The sequence below is a fragment of the Heterodontus francisci genome, chromosome 25 (genome assembly GCF_036365525.1).
Source record: "Heterodontus francisci isolate sHetFra1 chromosome 25, sHetFra1.hap1, whole genome shotgun sequence".
Taxonomy (NCBI): Eukaryota; Metazoa; Chordata; class Chondrichthyes; order Heterodontiformes; family Heterodontidae; genus Heterodontus; species Heterodontus francisci.
Window position 1 is genome coordinate 17536643 of NC_090395.1, and position 24466 is coordinate 17561108.

Here is a 24466-nt window from a genome sequence, read left to right on the forward strand (position 1 = left end):
ACCTGAACTACAGCTACCTTCCACCAGTTCATTTGTGAGAACTACAGAAGACTGTGCTCTCTGCTCTCAGTTGCTGCTGTCCAGGTTAAGAGAAGCCTACAGCTTGTATCAAATGCTTTCACTGGAGATTCATGCAGGGGCGTCTGTGATACTGTTACATTACATTAACCTGGGAAGTTCTGGGCCTTATGCAAGCTGGAGCCTGTTTACAGTGTCTGTACATCGCAGTAGGTAAAGAGAGTGAATGCTCCTTGTGTGAGTTTGACTGATATACTCTATTGTGCTGGGGGTGGGGCGCAGTTAAAAGACCAAAATAATATCTCCTGGACTCTATATGCTGGGCAGCAGCTCACAGCTCAGGAGTTGGGGAGTTAGCGTCAGACCTTACTGTGGGATGGAGTGGGGGAGAGGTGTTCACAGAATTATAGAAAGTTTAAGGCACAGAAAGAGGCCACTTGGCCCACCTTGTCTGTGCCGGCTGAAAAACGATCCACCTATTCTAATCCCACCTTCCAGCATTTGGTCCGTAGCCCTGCAGATTACGGCACTTGAGGTGCATATCCAGACTCCTTTTGAATGAGTTGAGGGTCTCTGCCTCAACTACCCTTTCAGGCAGTGATTTCGGGTCTGACAGAAGGAGTGATTGATGTGGAAGGTGGAGAGGAGTGTCTTGCCTTGGGTAGGGACGTGAGTTTACATTTGGGGTTATGTAGGTGGTCTTTCTGTGTGCTCTGTCACAGACCTGCACTGGCTATTTAATGACAGCATTAGCAATCCCACTTAATCCGTGCTGGGCTGGGAATTCTCCATAAACAATAGCCTTGCCTCTGCTTGACCTGGTCAGGCAGGGAGACCTGTCAGCATAAATGTGGGAAGTGTAGCTCACTGTTGAGCTAGGGTTGCCAACTCTGCTTAAATGTATTCCTGGAGGTTTCATCACTTGACCTCTTGCCTCTAATGACAAACCCCTACCCTCCCCGCCCCACACTGGCGGACAACATGTCCATCCTGGTGGTGCCCCGCCTACCCACATCAATCAGAACATGAACAGACTCAATTGGAAGATTCATCACTGTCACTCAAACAGCCTTATTCCCATGTCTTGTCCCTATGATCTTTCTCTTGGGTTGCTCGCAGCAGTATCCTGGAGATTAATGTTTAATTCCGGGAGATGCCAGGGCAATCTTGGAGGGGTAGCAACCCGATTTTGAGCCCCAACTTTAAGTGTGAGGGGGGGAGTGGCTAGCCCTGCCTGGCTCCCCCACTTCCCCCACTCCCCTCCCCCATTCCCAGAGAGTTCAGCGCGAGGCCTGGACCATTTTAACTCTATGACCTTATTTCAATAAACATCTGTCACCTAAAGCCAGTGGGAATGATGGGAATGCTGGTGGGTCAAGCAGGGTGGGGAATGGGGGGGGGGGGGGGGGTCTGACCAGACTGAGGGGAATGGTCCCTGGCTTGAGGTTTGAGCTGGGGTGGGGGGGTTGGTGAATCACTGTTGCCAGGGCTGGTTGGGACAGGGAAGCCTGAAGCCCAATTGGATTCCACACAGGAACTTAAAACAAAGTAACTGCTGTTGGCCTCTGCTGCCTCCCGTCGGGTTTTGCTGGCGACTTCAGTGTCGCGAGAGTCTGCTGGAGTCTGGAGTTAGAATTGCAGCCCACTGTCAATGGCATAATTGAGCCGCAGCATCAGCATGTTAAATAGGCCCCTTACCCTGACTGATGTCAGCCTGGATGTGGGTGGGAGGGGCACAGCAACGCAGTTTGACCTCTACCCCCACCCCTCGCCATTTTAATAACCTGTCATTGCCATGCCAGCTGGGTTGAAATGAGGGTTTAATGTGATGCAGGTGAGGACAGTTTGGGTGACTGAGCTGGAATATTAACCCTGACCACCAGAGGAGGCTGTGGGATCTTTGTACCAGTGATCAGACATTAGCTGGACAGATCAATACTGAAGATACATCTTTTTCTGACATGATCCATTAGCTAATGTCCAATGAGTCAGTAACTGCTCAGCTTGTCCTGTTTGGCCCTGTCCTGGTTCAGATTTTTATTTATTTATTTTTTTAAGTGATACAGCACTGAAACAGGGCCTTCAGCCCACCGAGTCTGTGCCAACCAACAACCACCCATTTATACTAATCCTACATTAATCCCATATTCCCAACCACATCCCCACCTTCCCTCAATTCTCCTATCATCTACCTACACTAGGGGCAATTTACAATGGCCAATTTACTTATCAACCTGCAAGTCTTTGGCTGTGGGAGGAAACCGGAGCACTCGGCGGAACCCCACGCGGTCACAGGGAGAACTTGCAAACTCCGCACAGGCAGTATCCAGAATTGAACCCAGGCCCCTGGAACTGTGAGGCTGCGGTGCTAACCACTGTGCCACTGTTACGCCCAGTAAATTAATTAATCAAACTTAAACACCGCTGTTGCTGTGGTGGGATTTGAACCTGTATTCCCACGACAGTGGTATAGGCCTCTGGATTGCTAGCCCAGTGACATAACCACGACACCACCGTCTCCCATCCCCTCCCATATTCCTGTTTGGTCCTGTCCTGGTTCAGGTTTTCCTGTTTGGCCCTGTCCTGGTTCAGGTTTTCCTGTTTGGCCCTGTCCTGGTTCAGGTTTACCTGCTTGGCCCTGTCCTGGCTCAGGTTTTCCTATTTGGCCCTGTCCTGGCTCAGGTTTTCCTATTTGGCCCTGTCCTGGTTCAGGTTTTCCTGTTTGGCCCTGTCCTGGCTCAGGTTTTCCTATTTGGCCCTGTCCTGGTTCAGGTTTTCCTATTTGGCCCTGTCCTGGTTCAGGTTTTCCTATTTGGCCCTGTCCTGGTTCAGGTTTTCCTGTTTGGCCCTGTCCTGGTTCAGGTTTACCTGCTTGGCCCTGTCCTGGCTCAGGTTTTCCTATTTGGCCCTGTCCTGGCTCAGGTTTTCCTATTTGGCCCTGTCCTGGTTCAGGTTTTCCTGTTTGGCCCTGTCCTGGCTCAGGTTTTCCTATTTGGCCCTGTCCTGGTTCAGGTTTTCCTATTTGGCCCTGTCCTGGTTCAGGTTTTCCTATTTGGCCCTGTCCTGGTTCAGGTTTTCCTACTTGGCCCAGTCCTGGTTCCGGTTTTCCTATTTGGCCCTGTCCTGGTTCAGGTTTTCCTGTTTGGCCCTGTCCTGGTTCAGGTTTTCCTGTTTGGCCCTGTCCTGGTTCAGGTTTTCCTGTTTGGCCCTGTCCTGGTTCAGGTTTTCCTCTTTGGCCCTGTCCTGACTCAGGTTTTCCTGTTTGGCCCTGTCCTGGTTCAGGTTTTCTTATTTGGCCCTGTCCTGGTTCAGGTTTTCCTGTTTGGCCCTGTCCTGGTTCAGGTTTTCCTGTTTGGCCCTGTCCTGGTTCAGGTTTTCCTGTTTGGCCCTGTCCTGGTTCAGGTTTTCCTCTTTGGCCCTGTCCTGACTCAGGTTTTCCTGTTTGGCCCTGTCCTGGTTCAGGTTTTCCTACTTGGCCCTGTCCTGGTTCAGGTTTTCCTACTTGGCCCTGTCCTGGTTCAGGTTTTCCTATTTGGCCCTGTCCTGACTCAGGTTTTCCTATTTGGCCCTGTCCTGGTTCAGGTTTTCCTACTTGGCCCTGTCCTGGTTCAGGTTTTCCTACTTGGCCCTGTCCTGGTTCAGGTTTTCCTACTTGGCCCTGTCCTGGTTCAGGTTTTCCTACTTGGCCCTGTCCTGATTCAGGTTTTCCTACTTGGCCCTGTCCTGGTTCAGGTTTTCCTACTTGGCCCTGTCCTGGTTCAGGTTTTCCTATTTGGCCCTGTCCTGGCTCAGGTTTTCCTATTTGGCCCTGTCCTGGCTCAGGTTGTCCGGTTTGGCCCTGTCCTGGCTCAGGTTGTCCGGTTTGGCCCTGTCTTGACTCAGGTTGTCTGGTTTGGCGCTGTCCTGGCTCGGATTTGCCTGTTCATCTTGGATAGGTGTGGACAGGCCAAATGCTTACACCCTATAAGGAACAGAATTAAAGCAGTGATGGAGGAAAGAGATTTGTGTGTTATAGAGTATCACTTTCGAAAGGCTCATACCAATGCTGTGAAGCTATAGCTAAATAAAACCAGGTTCCCGCTTGTATTCCCTGGGCAATTCAATGTAAAACAAAGCATATTATTTTATCCTTGGTTAGGTCACAGTTTGAATACCGAGTCCACTTTAAGTCTCCTTGGGGAGAAGGAGGACCATAATTCCCAGTTTAAAATGCCTTAGTTACCCAGACAGCCTCAAAGAACCGTGTCTTTATACTACAGAGAAGGAGACTCAGGCAATTTGATTGAGGTTTATAAAGTAATGAACCAGATTATGTTTCTGTAGACCTGTGATTTTAACTGGATAGGGTGGGGAGGATCAGGAGCCACATTTACAAATAATAGAAGAGGTTCGATATCGGGAAGTGGTTCATTTCCCCAGAGGGTGGTGGAGTAGACTTCCAGCTCATGTGGTAAACTCAGATTCAGTGAATTCTTTCGAACCAGAGCTGGGTCTGTTTGTGACGGGTGGAGATGACTTTGTACAGTGGATAGATACCCTTCGATGTAAATGATGGACAATGTGATCTCCTGGATAGATTTGATCATCTAAAAGGATTGGAGAGGAAATTTCTAGATTTTATTCTTTAATTGGCCTGTGTTTTTATCTGGTTTTTCACCCTTCTCAGTTTACATAGCATTACATAGCATGAACAGCACAGGAACAGGCATTCAGTCCTAACAGGTCTATGTTAGTGCTTATGCTCCACATGCGCCTCCTCCCACCCTTTTTCATCTCACTCCATCAGGATATCCTTCTATTCCTTTCTCCCTTACGGATGTATCTAGCTTCCCCTTAAATGCATCTTTTTGAAAAATTCATTCATGGGATGTGGGCATCACTGGCTATTCCAGCGTTTATTGCCCATCCCTAATTGCCCTTGAGAAGGTGGTGGTGAGCTGCCTTCTTGAACCGCTGCAGTCCATTTGGGGTAAGTACACCCACAGTGCTGTTAGGAAGGGAGTTCCAGGATTTTGACCCAGCGACAGTGAAGGAACGGCGATATAGTTCCAAGTCAGGATGGCCTATGGCTTGGAGGGGAACTTGCAGGTGGTGGTGTTCCCATGTATTTGCTGCCCTTGCCCTTCTAGGTGGTGGAGGTTGCGGGTTTGGAAGGTGCTGTCTAAGGAGCCTTGGTGAGTTGCTGCAGTGCATCTTGTAGATGGTACACACTGCTGCCACTGTGCGTCGCTGGTGGAGGGAGTGAATGTTTGTAGATGGGGTGCTGATCAAGTGGGTTGCTTTGTCCTGGATGGTGTCGAGCTTCTTGAGTGTTGTTAGAGCTGTGCCCATCCAGGCAACTGGAGAGTATTCCATCACACTCCTGACTTGTGCCTTGTAGATGGTGGACAGGCTTTGGGGAGTCAGGATTCCTAGCCTCTGACCTGCTCTTGTAGCCACGGTATTTATATGGCTACTCCAGTTCAGTTTCTGGTCAATGGCAGCTCCTAGGATGTTGATAGTGGGGGATTCAGCGATGGTAATGCCATTGAATGTCAAGGAGAGATGATTAGATTCTCTCTTGTTGGAGATGGTCATTGCCTGGCACTTGTGTGGCGCGAATGTTACTTGCCACTTATCAGCCCAAGCCTGGATATTGTCCAGGTCTTGCTGCATTTCTACACGGACTGCTTCAGTATCTGAGGAGTCACAAATGGTGCTGAACATTGTGTAATCATCAGCAAACATCCCCACTTCTGACCTTATGATTGAAAGACTGTCATTGATGAAGCAGCTGAAGATGGTTTGGCCTAGGAAACTACCCTGAGGAACTCCTGCAGTGATGTCCTGTGTCTGAGATGATTGAGCTCCAACAACAGCAACCATCTTCCTTTGTGCTGGGTATGACTTTAGCCAGCGGAGGGTTTTCCCCCTGATTCCCATTGACTCCAGTTTTGCTAGGGCTCCTTGATGCCATACTTGGTCAAATGCTGCCTTGATGTCAAGGGCAATCACTCTCACCTCACCTCTTGAGTTCAGCTCTTTCGTCCATGTTTGAACCAAGGCTCTAATGAGGTCAGGAGCTGAGTGGCCCTGGCGGAACACAAACTGAGCATCACTGAGCTGGTTATTGCTAAGCAAGTGCTGCTTGATGGCATTGTTGACGACACCTTCCATCACTTTACTGATGATCGGGAGTAGGCTGATGGGGCGGTAATTGGCTGGGTTGGACTCGTCCTGCTTTTTGTGTACAGGACACACCTGGGCAATTTTTTACATTGCAGGATAGATGCCAGTGTTGCAGCTGTACTGGAACAGCTTGACGAGGGGTGCGGCAAGTTCTGGAGCACAGGTCTTCAGTACTATTGCCGGAATATTGTCAGGACCCATAACCTTTGCAGTACCCAGTGCCTTCAGTTGTTTCTTGATATCACGCAGAGTGAATTGAATTGGCTGAATTCTGGCATCTGTAATGCTGGGGACTTCAGGAGGAGGCCGAGATAGATCATCAACTCGGCACTTCTTGCTGAAGATTGTTGCAAATGCTTCAGCCTTATCTTTTGCACTGATGTGCTTGGCACCCCCATCAATGAGGATGGGGATATTTGTGGAGCCTCCTCCTCCTCCTGTCAGTTATTTAACTGTCCACCACCATTCATGACTGGATGTGGCAGGACTGTAGAGATTAGATCTGATCCATTGGTTGTGGGATCATTTAGCTCTGTCTATCGCATGCTGCTTACGCAGTTTGGCATGCAAGTAGTCCTGCGTTATAGCTTCACCAGGTTGACGCCTCATTTTGAAGTGCACTTGGTGCTGCTCCTGGCATGCCCAACTGCATTCTTCATTGAACCAGGCTTGGTCCCCTGGCTTGATGGCAATGGTAGAGTGGGGGATATACCGGACCATGAGATTACAGGTTGTGATTGTGTATAATTCTGCTGCTGCTGATGGCCCACAGTGCCTCATGGATGTCCAGTTTTGCGTTGCTAGATCTGTTCGATAGATTTAGCACAGTGGTTGTGCCACACAACACGATGGAGGGTATCCTCAGTGTGAAGACGGGACTTCATCTCCACAAGGACAATGATTTGCCTCAACAACTCCCTATGGTAGTGAGTTCCCCATTCTAAGCACTCTATGTAAACACGTTTCTCCTGAATTCCCTATTGGATTTATTAGTGACTAAATGTATTCCCACACAAGTGGCAACATCTCTATTCTACCTGATTAAATTCCTTCATAACTTTAAAGATGTTTGTTAGGTCATCTCTCACCTTTCCATGTTCAAAGCAGACAGCCCCTGTCTTTCCTGATAGCTATACCTTCTCGGTTCTGGTGTCTTTCTCTTAAATCTTTTTTTTACACCTCCTCTAGTACCTCTATATCCTTACTGTCACTATGCTATTTCAACTGAATGGTTCTGCTATTCATATTTGCACTTCTTTTGTATCTTTACTTGTCCCATCACCATCTCCTTTTGTCATCATTCCCTTTGTCATTTAATTTCTCCTGCCCTCCACCCTATCACAGACCTTCCCTTTTGTTCTTCCCTCTCCTCCTTCCCTTTCCCTGCCTCGTACTTGCTTAAAACCTGTTATATTTCAAACGTTTTCCAGTCCTGGTGGAAGGTCATCAACCTGAAACATTAACTCTGTTTCTTTCTGCACAGATGCTGCCTGACCTGCTGAATATTTCTAGCATTTTCTGTTTTTATTTCAGCTTTTCAGTATCTGCAATATTTTCTGGCCTGTTGCCCATCTTTGACTTAATTCAGTCTGTCATTGGCGGCGGTGCCTTCAACTGCTGAGGCCCTAAGCTGTGGAATTCCCTCCCTAAACCTCTCCACCTCTCCATCTCTCTATCTCTCTCTCCTCCTTTTCTGACACTCCTTAAAAGCCTATCCCTTTGATCAAGCTTTTGGCCACTTGTCCTAATATCTCTTGCTAATAGCTTGGTATCGATTTTTATCTGATCATGCTCCTCTGTCTTGGGATATTTTACTACGTTAAAGACTCGATATAACCTCAACAAGTTATCCCATTCTCAGACATGATCCATCCAACTGCACCATGGGATAAAATGCCAGTCGCCACAAACCAACTCCCTCTCTATTTTCAAGTGAAAACATCTGTGAAATTCTTCAGGAATTGGCGAGATTCCAGAAAGCGAGTTCAATCTTCTACCTTTCAAATGGTGTTGAATAGATAGTGAACCGACTCACATCATTATCAAGTGTGACATGTCCAAACTCATTCTTTACATTCACAACCATGAAAAGTTTTGCATTCGCTAGTTCAAGCAGAAAGTGATCTGTGGTTCAGCGTAGGTCGAGATTACATTACTGGGCTTTGTTAAGTGGCTTTGGACCATTGCACAGATGTGCTTTCTCATTTCCTTTCAAGAAAGAGAAAGAAAGAATTTCGATAGCACCTTTCCTGACCTCAGGATGTCCCACAGTGCCTCACAGCCAATGAAGAACTTTTGAAGTGTAGTCACTGTTTGCAATGAGGCAAGTGTGACTGCTAATTTATGCACAGCAATCACACACAAACAGCAATGAGATAATGACCAGATAATCTCCTTTTCCGCTGTTGGTTGAGAGATAAATATTGACTCAAGGGTTGATAACCAGAGGACCCAGATTTAAGGTGTTTGGCAAAAGAATCAGAGGCAACATGAAGAAAAAGCGTTTTATGAACGAGTGATTAGGATTTGGAATGCATTGCCTGATAGGGCAGTGGATACAGATTCATAGTCGCCTTCAGAAGAGAATTGGATAAATACTTGAAGAGAAAATTGCAGGAATATGGGGAAGAGCAGGGCAGTGGGACTAATTGGATTACTCTTCGGAAGAACTGGTGCAAACTGGTGAGTTGAATGGCCTCCTTCTGTGCTGTATTATTTGTATCTATGAATGCCATGTGTGCTGAGTCTGTGTGGGAGGGGGATGTGGGTGGTCAGATGGTGCTGATTGTCCATGGATTGGGCCTCAGCTTCCACCAGAAGAAACAAGAGCTTCAGAACTGGGCAGAGTGGGAAGAGAGTTAAATAGCCTTAGAGCAACTGGAAACAACTGCAGAGCGGCCATGCCGATCTCCTTTCACAAAACACTACTGGAAAACTCATTTATACACAGATTATTAACCAACAAGAGTGAGCATTTTTATAACATTCTAGCAACGTTCAGTCCAAACGACAGATTGTCAGACTCCACCCGAACAGATTCAAAAGGGTATCCTATATATTAATTTATTCCCAGGTTGAGAGCGTCGCTGACAAAGCCAGCATTTTATTGCCCATTCCTTATTGAGAATGTGGTGGTGAGCTGCCTTCTTGAACCGCTGCAGTCATGTGGGGTAGATCGTCATTGCCCCCTCCTCCCCCTGCCCCAGCCACCGTTCCTGGCATCGGAGAGGCTTTAAAACCCAGCCCACGTTGTTCTTCTGATTGGAGCCTTCAGCTTATGTCGTAAAGATTCATACAAAGGAGAGAGTCAAGGCCACCTTATGCAGCCATTTACAATTCCTAATAGGTGGACCCAGTTATAAACTACTGTTTATCATGGATATTTGTACAATTCTCTAAAATCACAACTCCCTACCACCTAGAAGGACAAAGACAGTAGACACATGGGAACACCACCACCTGCAAATTTCCCTCCAAGTCACACACCATCCTGACTTGGAACTATATCACTGTTCCTTCACTGTCGCTGGGTCAAAATCCTGGAACTCCCTTCCTAACAGCACTGTGGGTAGAAGTAGATGAAATAATAATTCTGGAGAGGGAATTGGATATATACTTCAAGAGGAAAGATTTTCAGGGCTATTAGGAAAGCGCATGGGAAATGGAACTAATTGGATACTCTTTCAAAGAGCCAGCACAAGCATGATGGGCCAAATGGATTCCACTCCACTAGACGACCAAGTTACTTTTGCCTTGAGTTTAGCCTCCAATGCATGTCTATCTCCCTGTTGAACATCATCAATAGGGTTTGGTTGGATGGCCTGAGACACGGGGTTGCATTTTAGGAGTCTGCCGCCGAAATAGGTGGCGGGCGTAAAAAGAGTCCTGCACATTGGCGCCAGACGCTGTCATTGGGATGGGGCACCACGGGCATGCTGATCAGCTGTCGTGTTTAGAACTGCGGCGACTCCACAACGTGTGCCCTGTGCGTGTGGGGGTCGCATCTTTTTACGTCCGTGGCTTATTTCAGCGGTAGACTCGGAAAGTGCAGCCCCTTGTCTCAGGCCATCCACCCAAACCCTATTGATGATGTCTAACAGGGAGATAGACATGCATTGGAGGCTAAACTCAAGGCAAAAGTAACTTGGTCGTCTTGAGGAGTGGAATCATAGCATCCTACAGCACAGAAAGAAGCCATTTGGCCCATCGTGCCTGTGCTGGCTCTTTGAACGAACTATCCAATTAGTCCCACTCCCCTGCTGTTTCCTAATAGTTTTGCAGATCTTTCCTCTTGAAGTATATATCCAATTCCTTCTTAAGAATTATTATTGAATCTACTTCTACCATCTTTTCAGGCAGTGCATTCTAGATCACAACAACTCGCTGCATGAAAACATTTCTCCTGCTGGTTCTTTTGCCAATTATCTTAAATCTGTGTCCTCTGGTTACTGACCCTCCTGCCACTGGAAACAGGTTCTCCTTATTTACTCTATCAAAATCCTTCACGCTGTTGAACACCATGTAGTTGAGTTGAATTGAACTTCATTGGCTCCAAATTAGTGCAAGTTTGTGAACTTACATTTAGAATATTGGTTAAATCCTTATTGGTGTCATAGTCCTCCCAGAGAAGCTTGTACCCAGGGATGGTGACAGTCTTGCTCATTACTGATCCATTAAGAATGACTCGCGTATCCAACAAAGAGTGCCAGTGCAGAAATACCAGCAAGAAACTGGGCAACCTGAGGCACACTAAATTGAGATATTGATCCTAAATAACCAGCATGTATTAACATGCAATTACATTTTAATAACTGCTTTTAAGAAGTTAAGGAATGGGCGAAGCTTATCCTATGTAATCTGTGTAAAATGGTTCATGAATGAAAGAGGATAAAGTCTCCATTATTTGTATTATACTAAACACAGATGAGATAGCCAGGTGATTTGCAATGCACAATTTGACCTTCAAATTAACCTAATAACTAAGCTCAAGTTATCTGAACCCACAGTCCTAGACATAGAGACGACAGATTGTGATATGCTGAGCCAAATGGTCAAACCTAAGCCAGGACAGGGTCAAACAGGACAACCTTGATATCAGCCACAAACATACAGACCATCCCCCCTCTGCCCCAACACCTATAGCTAAACCATTTGTCACAATAGTAAATAGCATCTCCTGAGACTTGTGCAATCATCTGGGCTGACACTCTAGTGCAGTACTGAGGGAATTCTGCACTGACAGAGGTGCTGTCTTTCGGATGAGATGTTAAACTAAGGCCCTGTCTGTCCTCTCAGCTGACTGCAGAAGATCTCCGAGCACTATTCAATGAAGGACAGGGGAGTTTGTCCCCAGTGTCCTGGACAATACTTACCACTCAACTAACATCACCAAAATCATATTATCTGCTCATTTATCTTATTGTTTGTGGGATCGTGCTCTGAACACTTTGGTTGCCACATTTCCCTCCACTACAACAGTGACTATACTTCAAAGGTATTTCATTGGCTGTAAAGTGCTTTGGGCCATCCTGAGGTGATGAAAGGTGCTATATAAATACATTTCTTTCTTTTCCATGTTATAGTGTAGAAAATGCTGCACCCAATTTGCACACAGCAAACACCCAGAAACAACAATGAGATAAATGACTAGATATACTGAATAGTACTGCCATGGCATCTTTTATGCCCACCTGAGAGGGCAGACATTGGTTTAACATTTCATCTGAAAGACAGTACCTCTGACAGTGCTGTGCTCCCTCAGTACTGCACTGAAATGTCAACCTAGATTATGTGCTCGAGACACTGGCATGGGACTTGAACCCACGGGGCGAGGGTGCTACCCACTGAGCCAAGGACACCCAACAATCCACACTAACAAAAATAAAGCTGCGGCAACAGAGGAATGGACTGTGGCATTACTCAACAAAATAGCCACTGGCTCCTCTAATGGAAAAGGCAGCGGTGGACAGTGCTCATAACAAGCTTACTGCCTGTAAACATGCAATGGGAGAGTGGTGTGATAAAGTGGTCTTATCAGTGACTGTGTGAACTTAGATTGTATGGCTGTTATTGAATAGATATATTGAACTTTGCACCCGTAGTCAAGTACAGAAAGATCCCTCTGGCCTGGAAGGATTTGTATGATTGTAGATGCATGTCATTTGTTGACGTAATAAACAACTCATATCCTGAAGCTCTGGTGTATTTTCCAGCTTGTTACTGACTGGCCTTAGTGCATCTGCAGGGAATCCTAACAGATGCCTCACCGATTAGATCTTCATGCTTACTGAGAGAACAAAAGGATTTCCTAACTATCTACCCAAAAATACAAATGTTGGGTGAATGTGCCAAAGATGTAAGTGAAGAGCATGTGGTGGTCTTGGAGTAGAGGCAGGTCACGCGTGTCAATCAGTAGAGAGGTTGCACATGTTTCGGTAGGTAAAGACAGGTCACGTGTCAATTGGTAGAGATGTGTCATGTTTCAGTGGGTCGAGACGTGTCATATAGTCAGTCAGTAGAGGCGGGTCAAACGTGTCAATCGGTAGACAGGTCACATGTTTCAGTAGATAAAACTGGGTCACATGATTCAGTAGGTAGCGATGTGTCATGTTTTTCAGTCAGTGGAGACAAGAGGGTTTATCAATGTTTTCCCAAACATTTTTAACCTGATAACCCAGTGTTTAATTGTTGTTCAGTTCTGTACCAGATGTCTGTACCATCTCAATGGCTGCATATCCTTCAGTTGATGGTCAATCGGTAAGTAGAGTCAGATACATCTGCAAAAAGACTGTCTTTTTTACACAGAAGCTAGTGAGGTTGTCGATGTACTACCAGAGTTAGTGACTGAAGACCAGAGTACGTCAACATTAAGAATAGGTTAGGCAGCTGGTTCAAGGAAGGTGGATAAAGGGATTTGGAAACAGTGCAGGCCTGTGGGATGAGGATGACTGCTGCTGTTGTGGATAAATATTAGCATAAACTGGTTGGATTGAACAGTCTGTTTTTGAGTTGTAAATTCCATGTAATTCTTTGTAATAGCCTGACGTTCATCCTGAAAACACTGTCCAGTACAAAAGCTTTTCAGATTTGTCATCACCAAAGTTAGCAATTATCTGGTTAATCAAAAGCTGCACACAATAACAGCACATACTACTGTCTGTGTGCTTCCCTGTGTTTCCCATCCCTGACCAATATTATCCTTTAATACTCCGTGTACCTGTTCACAATGGGATTGCAGCGGATGTCGTACTAACTGATACTTGTCCCATTGCAATCAGACAAGTTTCAAAACGGAATCTTTGTGTAATAATCACAGGAAGTGCACCGAGACTTAAAATGTTGTATGATGTATCAGGTCAGACCCCCAAATACCTTTGCTTGGAGTAGTGACATGGATGAGAAATAAAAGGAAATCATTCATGACTCCAGTACCTGGGTTATGGTGGTTCACAGCTTCCTGTCACATCCAGCATGGCCACAGAACTGATGGTGAGCAAAACACTGCAGTTTCCAAGAATTCTGAAACAGCAAAACTTTAAATAGACATGCGTCCATTGCACAGTTCAGTGAATTTGATAGTTCTCTCAGGCACCAAATGTCACTTTGTCATTTTGCTATTCTGTTTTTTTTCCTCTTCAGAAAACGACATTAATTCAAGCTCACGTCACAGGTGCTGTGCTGACGTTTGGGATGGGGATCATTTACCTCCTGCTGCACACCATTATATCCTACAAGATGCAGCCACTCCAGCATGGAATAGGAATCTTCTGGATCCGGTGTGTGCTCTTAATCTGGTGCGCAGGGAGCATCATCAGCAGTATCCTTCACAACTGTCAATTTATTAGACTCTCCATAAGGATGCATTGGAGATGCCCCCCACAGGAACAACAGACTGTCCGATGAGGAGAAATGCATGGGCAGAAGGTGATTCCCATCAGGACCGATTCCCCCAGGATCAAAAGGAGGTTCAAATTAGTGAAGATTGTACCTGGGGATTGTGGGTATGTCAGATTGGGAGAGATTGTACCTGGGGATTGTGGGTGTGTCAAATTGGGAGAGATTGTACCTGGGGATTGTGGGTATGTCAGATTGGGAGAGATTGTACCTGGGGATTGTGGCAGTGTCGGATTGGGGGAGATTGCAACTGGGGACTGTGGGTGTGTCAGATTGGGAGAGATTGTACCTGGGGATTGTGGGTGTGTCAGATTGGGAGAGATTGTACCTGGGGATTGTGGGTGTGTCAGATTGGGAGAGATAGTACCTGGGGATTGTGGGTGTGTCAGATTGGGAGAGATAGTACCTGGGGATTGTGGGTGTGTCAGATTGGGAGAGATTGTACCAGGAGGCTGTGGGAGTGTCAGATTGGGAGAGATTGGACCAGGAGGCTGTGGGAGTGTCAGATTGGGAGAGATTGTACCTGGGGATTGTGGTTGTGTCAGATTGGGAGAGATTGTAACTGGTGACTGTGGGTGTGTCAGATTGGGAGAGATTGTACCAGGAGGCTGTGGGAGTGTCAGATTGGGAAAGATTGTACCTGGGGATTGTGGGTGTGTCAGATTGGGAGAGATTGTACCAGGAGGCTGTGGGAGTGTCAGATTGGGAGATATTGTACCTGGGGATTGTGGGTGTGTCAGATTGGGAGAGATAGTACCTGGGGATTGTGGGTGTGTCAGATTGGGAGAGATTGTACCAGGAGGCTGTGGGAGTATCAGATTGGGAGAGATTGGACCAGGAGGCTGTGGGAGTGTCAGATTGGGAGAGATTGTACCTGGGGATTGTGGTTGTGTCAGATTGGGAGAGATTGTATCTGGTGACTGTGGGTGTGTCAGATTGGGAGAGATTGTACCAGGAGGCTGTGGGAGTGTCAGATTGGGAAAGATTGTACCTGGGGATTGTGGGTGTGTCAGATTGGGAGAGATTGTACCAGGAGGCTGTGGGAGTGTCAGATTGGGAGATATTGTACCTGGGGATTGTGGTTGTGTCAGATTGGGAGAGATTGTAACTGGGGACTGTGGGTGTGTCAGATTGGGAGAGATTGTACCAGGAGTTTGTGGGAGTGTCAGATTGGGAGAGATTGTACCTGGGGATTGTGGGTGTGTCAGATTGGGAGAGATTGTACCTGGGGATTGTGGTTGTGTCAGATTGGGTGAGATTGGACCTGGGGACTGTGAGAGTGTTGGATTAGGAGAGATTGTACCAGGTGGCTGTGGGTGTGTCAGATTGGGAGAGATTGTACCTGGGGACTGTGGGTGTGTCAGATTGGGAGAGATTGTACCAGGAGGTTGTGGGAGTGTCAGATTGGGTGAGATTGGACCTGGGGATTGTGGTTGTGTCAGATTGGGTGAGATTGGACCTGGGGACTGTGAGAGTGTTGGATTAGGAGAGATTGTACCAGGTGGCTGTGGGTGTGTCAGATTGGGAGAGATTGTACCAGGAGGTTGTGGGAGTGTCAGATTGGGAGAGATTGTACCTGGGGATTGTGGTTGTGTCAGATTGGGTGAGATTGGACCTGGGGACTGTGAGAGTGTTGGATTAGGAGAGATTGTACCAGGTGGCTGTGGGTGTGTCAGATTGGGAGAGATTGTACCTGGGGACTGTGGGTGTGTCAGATTGGGAGAGATTGTACCAGGAGGTTGTGGGAGTGTCAGATTGGGTGAGATTGGACCTGGGGACTGTGAGAGTGTTGGATTAGGAGAGATTGTACCAGGTGGCTGTGGGTGTGTCAGATTGGGAGAGATTGTACCTGGGGACTGTGGGTGTGTCAGATTGGGAGAGATTGTACCAGGAGGTTGTGGGAGTGTCAGATTGGGAGAGATTGTACCTGGGGACTGTGAGAGTGTCGGATTAGGAGAGATTGTACCTGGGGACTGTGCGTGTGTCAGATTGGGAGAGATTGTAACCGGGGACCGTGACAGTGTCGGATTGGGAGAGATTGTACCTGGGGATTGTGGGTGTGTCAGATTGGGACAGATTGTACCTGGGGACTGTGGGTGTGTCAGATTGGGAGAGATTGTACCTGGGGATTGTGGGTGTGTCAGATTGGGAGAGATTGTACCTGGGGATTGTGGGTGTGTCAGATTGGGACAGATTGTACCTGGGGACTGTGGGTGTGTCAGATTGGGAGAGATTGTACCTGGGGACCGTGACAGTGTCGGATTGGGAGAGCTTGTACCTGGGGATTGTGGATGTGTCAGATTGGGAGAGATTGTACCTGGGGATTGTGGTTGTGTCGGATTGGGAGAGATTGTACCTGGGGATTGTGGGTCTGTCAGATTGGAAGAGATTGTACCTGGGGATTGTGGTTGTGTTGGATTGGGAGAGATTATACCTGGGGATTGTGGGTGTGTCAGATTGGGAGAGATTGTACCTGGGGATTGTGGGTGTGTCAGATTGGGAGAGATTGTAACTGGGGACTGTGGGTGTGTCAGATTGGGAGAGATTGTACCTGGGGATTGTGGGTGTGTCAGATTGCGAGAGATTGTACCTGGGGATTGTGGGTGTGTCGGATTGGGAGAGATTGTACCTGGGGATTGTGGGTGTGTCAGATTGGGAGAGATTGTAACTGGGGACTGTGGGTGTGTCAGATTGGGAGAGATTGTAACTGGGGACTGTGGGTGTGTCAGATTGGGAGAGATTGTACCTGGGGATTGTGGCTGTGTCAGATTGGGAGAGATTGTAACTGGGGACTGTGGGTGTGTCAGATTGGGAGAGATTGTACCTGGGGATTGTGGGTGTGTCAGATTGGGAGAGATTGTAACTGGGGACTGTGGGTGTGTCAGATTGAGGAGAGATTGTACCTGGGGATTGTGGGTGTGTCAGATTGGGAGAGATTGTAACTGGGGGCTGTGGGTGTGTCAGATTGGGAGAGATTGTACCTGGGGTTTGTGCGTGTGTCAGATTGAGAGAGATTGTAACTGGGGACTGTGGGTGTGTCAGATTGGGAGAGATTGTACCTGGGGTTTGTGCGTTTGTCAGATTGAGAGAGATTGTAACTGGGGACTGTGCGTGTGTCAGATTGAGAGAGATTGTACCTGGGGACTGTGGCTGTGTCGGATTGCGAGAGATTGTACCTGGGGATTGTGGTTGTGTCGTATTGGGAGAGATTGTACCTGGGGATTGTGGGTGTGTCGGATTGGGAGAGACTGTAACTGGGGACTGTGGGTGTGTCGGATTGGGAGAGATTGTACCAGGAGTTTGTGGGAGTGTCAGATTGGGAGAGATTGTACCTGGGGATTGTGGGTGTGTCAGATTGGGAGAGATTGTACCAGGAGGCTGTGGGAGTGTCAGATTGGGAGAGATTGTACCTGGGGATTGTGGTTGTGTCAGATTGGGAGAGATTGTACCTGGGGACTGTGACAGTGTCGGATTGGGTGAGATTGGACCTGGGGACTGTGAGAGTGTTGGATTAGGAGAGATTGCACCAGGTGGCTGTGGGTGTGTCAGATTGGGAGAGATTGTACCTGGGGACTGTGACAGTGTCGGATTGGGTGAGATTGGACCTGGGGACTGTGAGAGTGTTGGATTAGGAGAGATTGCACCAGGTGGCTGTGGGTGTGTCAGATTGGGAGAGATTGTACCTGGGGACTGTGGGAGTGTCAGATTGGGAGAGATTGTACCAGGAGGTTGTGGGAGTGTCAGATTGGGAGAGATTGCACCGGGGGACTGTGGGTGTGTCAGATTGGGAGAGATTGTACCTGGCGACTGTGAGAGTGTCGGATTAGGAGAGATTGTACCTGGGGACTGTGCATGTGTCAGATTGGGAGAGATTGTAACCGGGGACTGTGGGTGCGTCAGATTGGGAGAGATTGTACCTGGGGACCGTGACAATGTCGGATTGGGAGAGATTGTACCTGGGGATTGTGGGTGTGTCAGATTGGGAGAGATTGTACCTGGGGATTGTGGGTGTGTCAGATTGGGAGAGATTGTACCTGGGGACTGTGGGTGTGTCAGATTGGGAGAGATTGTACCTGGGGACTGTGGGTGTGTCAGATTGGGAGAGATTGTACCTGGGGATTGTGGGTGTGTCAGATTGGGAGAGATTGTACCTGGGGATTGTGGGTGTGTCAGATTGGGAGAGATTGTACCTGGGGATTGTGGGAGTGTCAGATTGGGAGAGATTGTACCTGGGGACTGTAGGTGTGTCAGATTGGGAGAGACTGTACCTGGGGATTGTGGTTGTGTCAGATTGGGAGAGATTGTACCTGGGGACTGTGGGTGTGTCAGATTGGGAGAGATTGTACCTGGGGATTGTGGTTGTGTCGGATTGGGAGAGATTGTACCTGGGGATTGTGGGTCTGTCAGATTGGGAGAGATTGTACCTGGGAATTGTGGCTGTGTCAGATTGGGAGAGATTGTACCTGGGGATTGTGGGTGTGTCAGATTGGGAGAGATTATACCTGGGGATTGTGGGTGTGTCAGATTGGGAGAGATTGTACCTGGTGACTGTGGGTGTGTCAGATTGAGAGAGATTGGACCTGGGGATTGTGGGTGTGTCAGATTGGGAGAGATTGTACCTGGGGACTGTGGGTGTGTCTGATTGGGAGAGATTGTACCTGGGGATTGTGGGTGTGTCAGATTGGGAGAGATTGTACCTGGGGACTGTGGGTGTGTCAGATTGGGAGAGATTGTAACTGGGGACTGTGGGTGTGTCAGATTGGGAGAGATTGTACCTGGGGATTGTGGGTGTGTCAGATTGCGAGAGATTGTACCTGGGGACTGTGGGTGTGTCGGATTGGGAGAGATTGTACCTGGGGATTGTGGGTGTGTCAGATTGGGAGAGATTGTAACTGGGGACTGTGGGTGTGTCAGATTGGGAGAGATTGTAACTGGGGACTGTGGGTGTGTCAGATTGGGAGAGATTGTACCTGGGGATTGTGGGTGTGTCAGATTGGGAGAGATTGTAACTGGGGACTGTGGTAGTGTCAGATTGGGAGAGATTGTACCTGGGGATTGTGGGTGTGTCAGATTGGGAGAGATTGTAACTGGGGACTGTGGGTGTGTCAGATTGAGGAGAGATTGTACCTGTGGATTGTGGGTGTGTCAGATTGGGAGAGATTGTAACTGGGGACTGTGGGTGTGTCAGATTGGGAGAGATTGTACCTGGGGTTTGTGCGTGTGTCAGATTGAGAGAGATTGTAACTGGGGACTGTGGGTGTGTCAGATTGGGAGAGATTGTACCTGGGGTTTGTGCGTGTGTCAGATTGGGAGAGATTGGAACTGGGGACTGTGCGTGTGTCAGATTGAGGGAGATTGTACCTGGGGACTGTGGCTGTGTCGGATTGGGAGAGATTGTACCTGGGGATTGTGGTTGTGTCGGATTGGGAGAGATTGTACCTGGGGATTGTGGGTGTGTCGGATTGGGAGAGACTGTAACTGGGGACTGTGGGTGTGTCGGATTGGGAGAGATTGTCACCTGGGACTGTGGGTGTGTCAGATTGGGAGAGATTGTACCTGGGGATTGTGCGTGTGTCAGATTGGGAGTGATTGTACCTGGGGACTGTGGGTGTGTCAGATTGGGAGGGATTGTACCTGGGGACTGTGGGTGTGTCAGATTGGGAGAGATTGTACCTGGGGATTGTGGGTGTGTCAGATTGGGGGAGATTGTACCTGGGGATTGTGGGTGTGTCAGATTGTGAGAGATTGTACCTGGGGACTGTGGGTGTGTCAGATTGTGAGAGATTGTACTTGGGGACTGTGGGTGTGTCAGATTGTGAGAGATTGTACCTGGGGACTGTGGTTGTGTCAGATTGGGAGAGATTGCACCTGGCGACTGTGGGTGTGTCAGATTGTGAGAGATTGTACCTGGGGACTGTGGGTGTGTCAAATTGTGAGAGATTGTACCTGGGGACTGTGGGTGTGTCAGATCGGGAGAGATTGTACCTGGGGACTGTGGGTGTCAGATTGTGAGAGATTGTACCTGGGGACTGTGGGTGTGTCAGATTGTGAGAGATTGTACCTGGGGACTGTGGGTGTGTCAGATTGTGAGAGATTGTACCTGGGGACTGTGGGTGTGTCAGATTGGGAGAGATTGTACCTGGGGACTGTGGGTGTGTCAGATTGGGAGAGATTGTACCTGGGGACTGTGGGTGTGTCAGATTGTGAGAGATTGTACCTGGGGACTGTGGGTGTGTCAGATTGTGAGAGATTGTACCTGGGGACTGTGGGTGTGTCAGATTGGGAGAGATTGTACCTGGAGAATGTGGGTGTGTCAGATTGGGAGAGATTGTACCTGGGGACTGTGGGTGTGTCAGATTGGGAGAGATTGTACCTGGGGACTGTGGGTGTGTCAGATTGGGAGAGATTGTACCTGGGGATTGTGGGTGTGTCAGATTGTGAGAGATTGTACCTGGGGACTGTGTGTGTGTGAGATTGGGAGAGATTGTACCTGGGGACTGTGGGTGTGTCAGATTGGGAGAGATTGTACCTGGGGATTGTGGGCGTGTCGGATTAGGAGAGATTGTACCTGTGGATTGTGGGTGTGTCAGATTGGGAGAGATTGTACCTGGGGACTGTGGGTGTGTCAGATTGGGAGAGATTGTACCTGGGGACTGTGGTTGTGTCAGATTGTGAGAGATTGTACCTGGGGACTGTGGCTGTGTCAGATTGTGAGAGATTGTACCTGGGGACTGTGGGTGTGTCAGATTGTGAGAGATTGTACCTGGGGACTGTGGTTGTGTCAGATTGGGAGAGATTGTACCTGGGGACTGTGGGTGTGTCAGATTGGGAGAGATTGTACCAGGAGGCTGTGGGAGTGTCAGATTGGGAAAGATTGTACCTGGGGATTGTGGGTGTGTCAGATTGGGAGAGATTGTACCAGGAGGCTGTGGGAGTGTCAGATTGGGAGATATTGTACCTGGGGATTGTGGTTGTGTCAGATTGGGAGAGATTGTAACTGGGGACTGTGGGTGTGTCAGATTGGGAGAGATTGTACCAGGGGTTTGTGGGAGTGTCAGATTGGGAGAGATTGTACCTGGGGATTGTGGGTGTGTCAGATTGGGAGAGATTGTACCAGGAGGCTGTGGGAGTGTCAGATTGGGAGAGATTGTACCTGGGGATTGTGGTTGTGTCAGATTGGGTGAGATTGGACCTGGGGACTGTGAGAGTGTTGGATTAGGAGAGATTGTACCAGGTGGCTGTGGGTGTGTCAGATTGGGAGAGATTGTACCTGGGGATTGTGGGAGTGTCAGATTGGGAGAGATTGTACCTGGGGACTGTGAGAGTGTCGGATTAGGAGAGATTGTACCTGGGGACTGTGCGTGTGTCAGATTGGGAGAGATTGTAACCGGGGACTGTGGGTGTGTCAGATTGGGAGAGATTGTACCTGGGGACCGTGACAGTGTCGGATTGGGAGAGATTGTACCTGGGGATTGTGGGTGTGTCAGATTGGGAGAGATTGTACCTGGGGATTGTGGGTGTGTCAGATTGGGACAGATTGTACCTGGGGACTGTGGGTGTGTCAGATTGGGAGAGATTGTACCTGGGGACCGTGACAGTGTCGGATTGGGAGAGTTTGTACCTGGGGATTGTGGATGTGTCAGATTGGGAGAGATTGTACCTGGGGATTGTGGTTGTGTCGGATTGGGAGAGATTGTACCTGGGGACTTTGGGTGTGTCAGATTGGGAGAGATTGTACCTGGGGATTGTGGTTGTGTCGGATTGGGAGAGATTGTACCTGGGGACTGTGGGTGTGTCAGATTGGGAGAGATTGTACCTGGGGATTGTGGTTGTGTCGGATTGGGAGAGATTGTACCTGGGGATTGTGGTTGTGTTGGATTGGGAGAGATTGTACCTGGGGATTGTGGGTGTGTCAGATTGGGAGAGATTGTACCTGGGGATTGTGGGTGTGTCAGATTGGGAGAGATTGTAACTGGGGACTGTGGGTGTGTCAGATTGGGAGAGATTGTACCTGGGGATTGTGGGTGTGTCAGATTGGGAGAGATTGTAACTGGGGACTGTGGGTGTGTCAGATTGAGGAGAGATTGTACCTGGGGATTGTGGGTGTGTCAGATTGGGAGAGATTGTAACTGGGGGCTGTGGGTGTGTCAGATTGGGAGAGATTGTACCTGGGGACTGTGGGTGTGTCAGATTGGGAGAGATTGTACCTGGGGTTTGTGCGTGTGTCAGATTGAGAGAGATTGTAACTGGGGACTGTGCGTGTGTCAGATTGAGAGAGATTGTACCTGGGGACTGTGGCTGTGTCGGATTGCGAGAGATTGTACCTGGGGATTGTGGTTGTGTCGTATTGGGAGAGATTGTACCTGGGGATTGTGGGTGTGTCGGATTGGGAGAGACTGTAACTGGGGACTGTGGGTGTGTCGGATTGGGAGAGATTGTACCAGGAGTTTGTGGGAGTGTCAGATTGGGAGAGATTGTACCTGGGGATTGTGGGTGTGTCAGATTGGGAGAGATTGTACCAGGAGGCTGTGGGAGTGTCAGATTGGGAGAGATTGTACCTGGGGATTGTGGTTGTGTCAGATTGGGAGAGATTGTACCTGGGGACTGTGACAGTGTCGGATTGGGTGAGATTGGACCTGGGGACTGTGAGAGTGTTGGATTAGGAGAGATTGCACCAGGTGGCTGTGGGTGTGTCAGATTGGGAGAGATTGTACCTGGGGACTGTGGGTGTGTCAGATTGGGAGAGATTGTACCAGGAGGTTGTGGGAGTGTCAGATTGGGAGAGATTGTACCTGGGGACTGTGGGTGTGTCAGATTGGGAGAGATTGTACCTGGCGACTGTGAGAGTGTCGGATTAGGAGAGATTGTACCTGGGGACTGTGCATGTGTCAGATTGGGAGAGATTGTAACCGGGGACTGTGGGTGCGTCAGATTGGGAGAGATTGTACCTGGGGACCGTGACAATGTCGGATTGGGAGAGATTGTACCTGGGGATTGTGGGTGTGTCAGATTGGGAGAGATTGTACCTGGGGATTGTGGGTGTGTCAGATTGGGAGAGATTGTACCTGGGGACTGTGGGTGTGTCAGATTGGGAGAGATTGTACCTGGGGACTGTGGGTGTGTCAGATTGGGAGAGATTGTACCTGGGGATTGTGGGTGTGTCAGATTGGGAGAGATTGTACCTGGGGATTGTGGGTGTGTCAGATTGGGAGAGATTGTACCTGGGGATTGTGGGAGTGTCAGATTGGGAGAGATTGTACCTGGGGACTGTAGGTGTGTCAGATTGGGAGAGACTGTACCTGGGGATTGTGGTTGTATCGGATTGGGAGAGATTGTACCTGGGGACTGTGGGTGTGTCAGATTGGGAGAGATTGTACCTGGGGATTGTGGGTGTGTCAGATTGGGAGAGATTGTACCTGGGGATTGTGGGTGTGTCAGATTGGGAGAGATTGTACCTGGGGATTGTGGGTGTGTCAGATTGGGAGAGATTGTACCTGGGGACTGTGGGTGTGTCAGATTGGGAGAGATTGTACCTGGGGACTGTGGGTGTGTCAGATTGGGAGAGATTGTACCTGGGGATTGTGGGTGTGTCAGATTGGGAGAGATTGTACCTGGGGATTGTGGGTGTGTCAGATTGGGAGAGATTGTACCTGGGGATTGTGGGAGTGTCAGATTGGGAGAGATTGTACCTGGGGACTGTAGGTGTGTCAGATTGGGAGAGACTGTACCTGGGGATTGTGGTTGTATCGGATTGGGAGAGATTGTACCTGGGGACTGTGGGTGTGTCAGATTGGGAGAGATTGTACCTGGGGATTGTGGGTGTGTCAGATTGGGAGAGATTGTACCTGGGGATTGTGGGTGTGTCAGATTGGGAGAGATTGTACCTGGGGACTGTGGGTGTGTCAGATTGGGAGAGATTGTACCTGGGGACTGTGGGTGTGTCAGATTGGGAGAGATTGTACCTGGGGATTGTGGGTGTGTCAGATTGGGAGAGATTGTACCTGGGGATTGTGGGTGTGTCAGATTGGGAGAGATTGTACCTGGGGATTGTGGGAGTGTCAGATTGGGAGAGATTGTACCTGGGGACTGTAGGTGTGTCAGATTGGGAGAGACTGTACCTGGGGATTGTGGTTGTATCGGATTGGGAGAGATTGTACCTGGGGACTGTGGGTGTGTCAGATTGGGAGAGATTGTACCTGGGGATTGTGGTTGTGTCGGATTGGGAGAGATTGTACCTGGGGATTGTGGGTCTGTCAGATTGGGAGAGATTGTACCTGGGAATTGTGGCTGTGTCGGATTGGGAGAGATTGTACCTGGGGATTGTGGGTGTGTCAGATTGGGAGAGATTGTACCTGGGGATTGTGGGTGTGTCAGATTGGGAGAGATT

General features: G+C 48.6%; 1 protein-coding gene across 2 annotated transcripts in view; it reads left to right on the forward strand.

Annotated features, from left to right (window-relative positions):
• The window catches only part of LOC137383768 (DNA damage-regulated autophagy modulator protein 2-like), a 162978-nt gene that overhangs the window by 65379 nt on the left and 73133 nt on the right, over positions 1–24466 (forward strand). For both annotated transcript variants that reach the window (XM_068056937.1, XM_068056938.1), the window contains one exon: positions 13825–14002. In XM_068056937.1, the coding sequence (XP_067913038.1) occupies positions 13825–14002 (178 nt within the window). The remainder of the gene's footprint in view (positions 1–13824; positions 14003–24466) is intronic.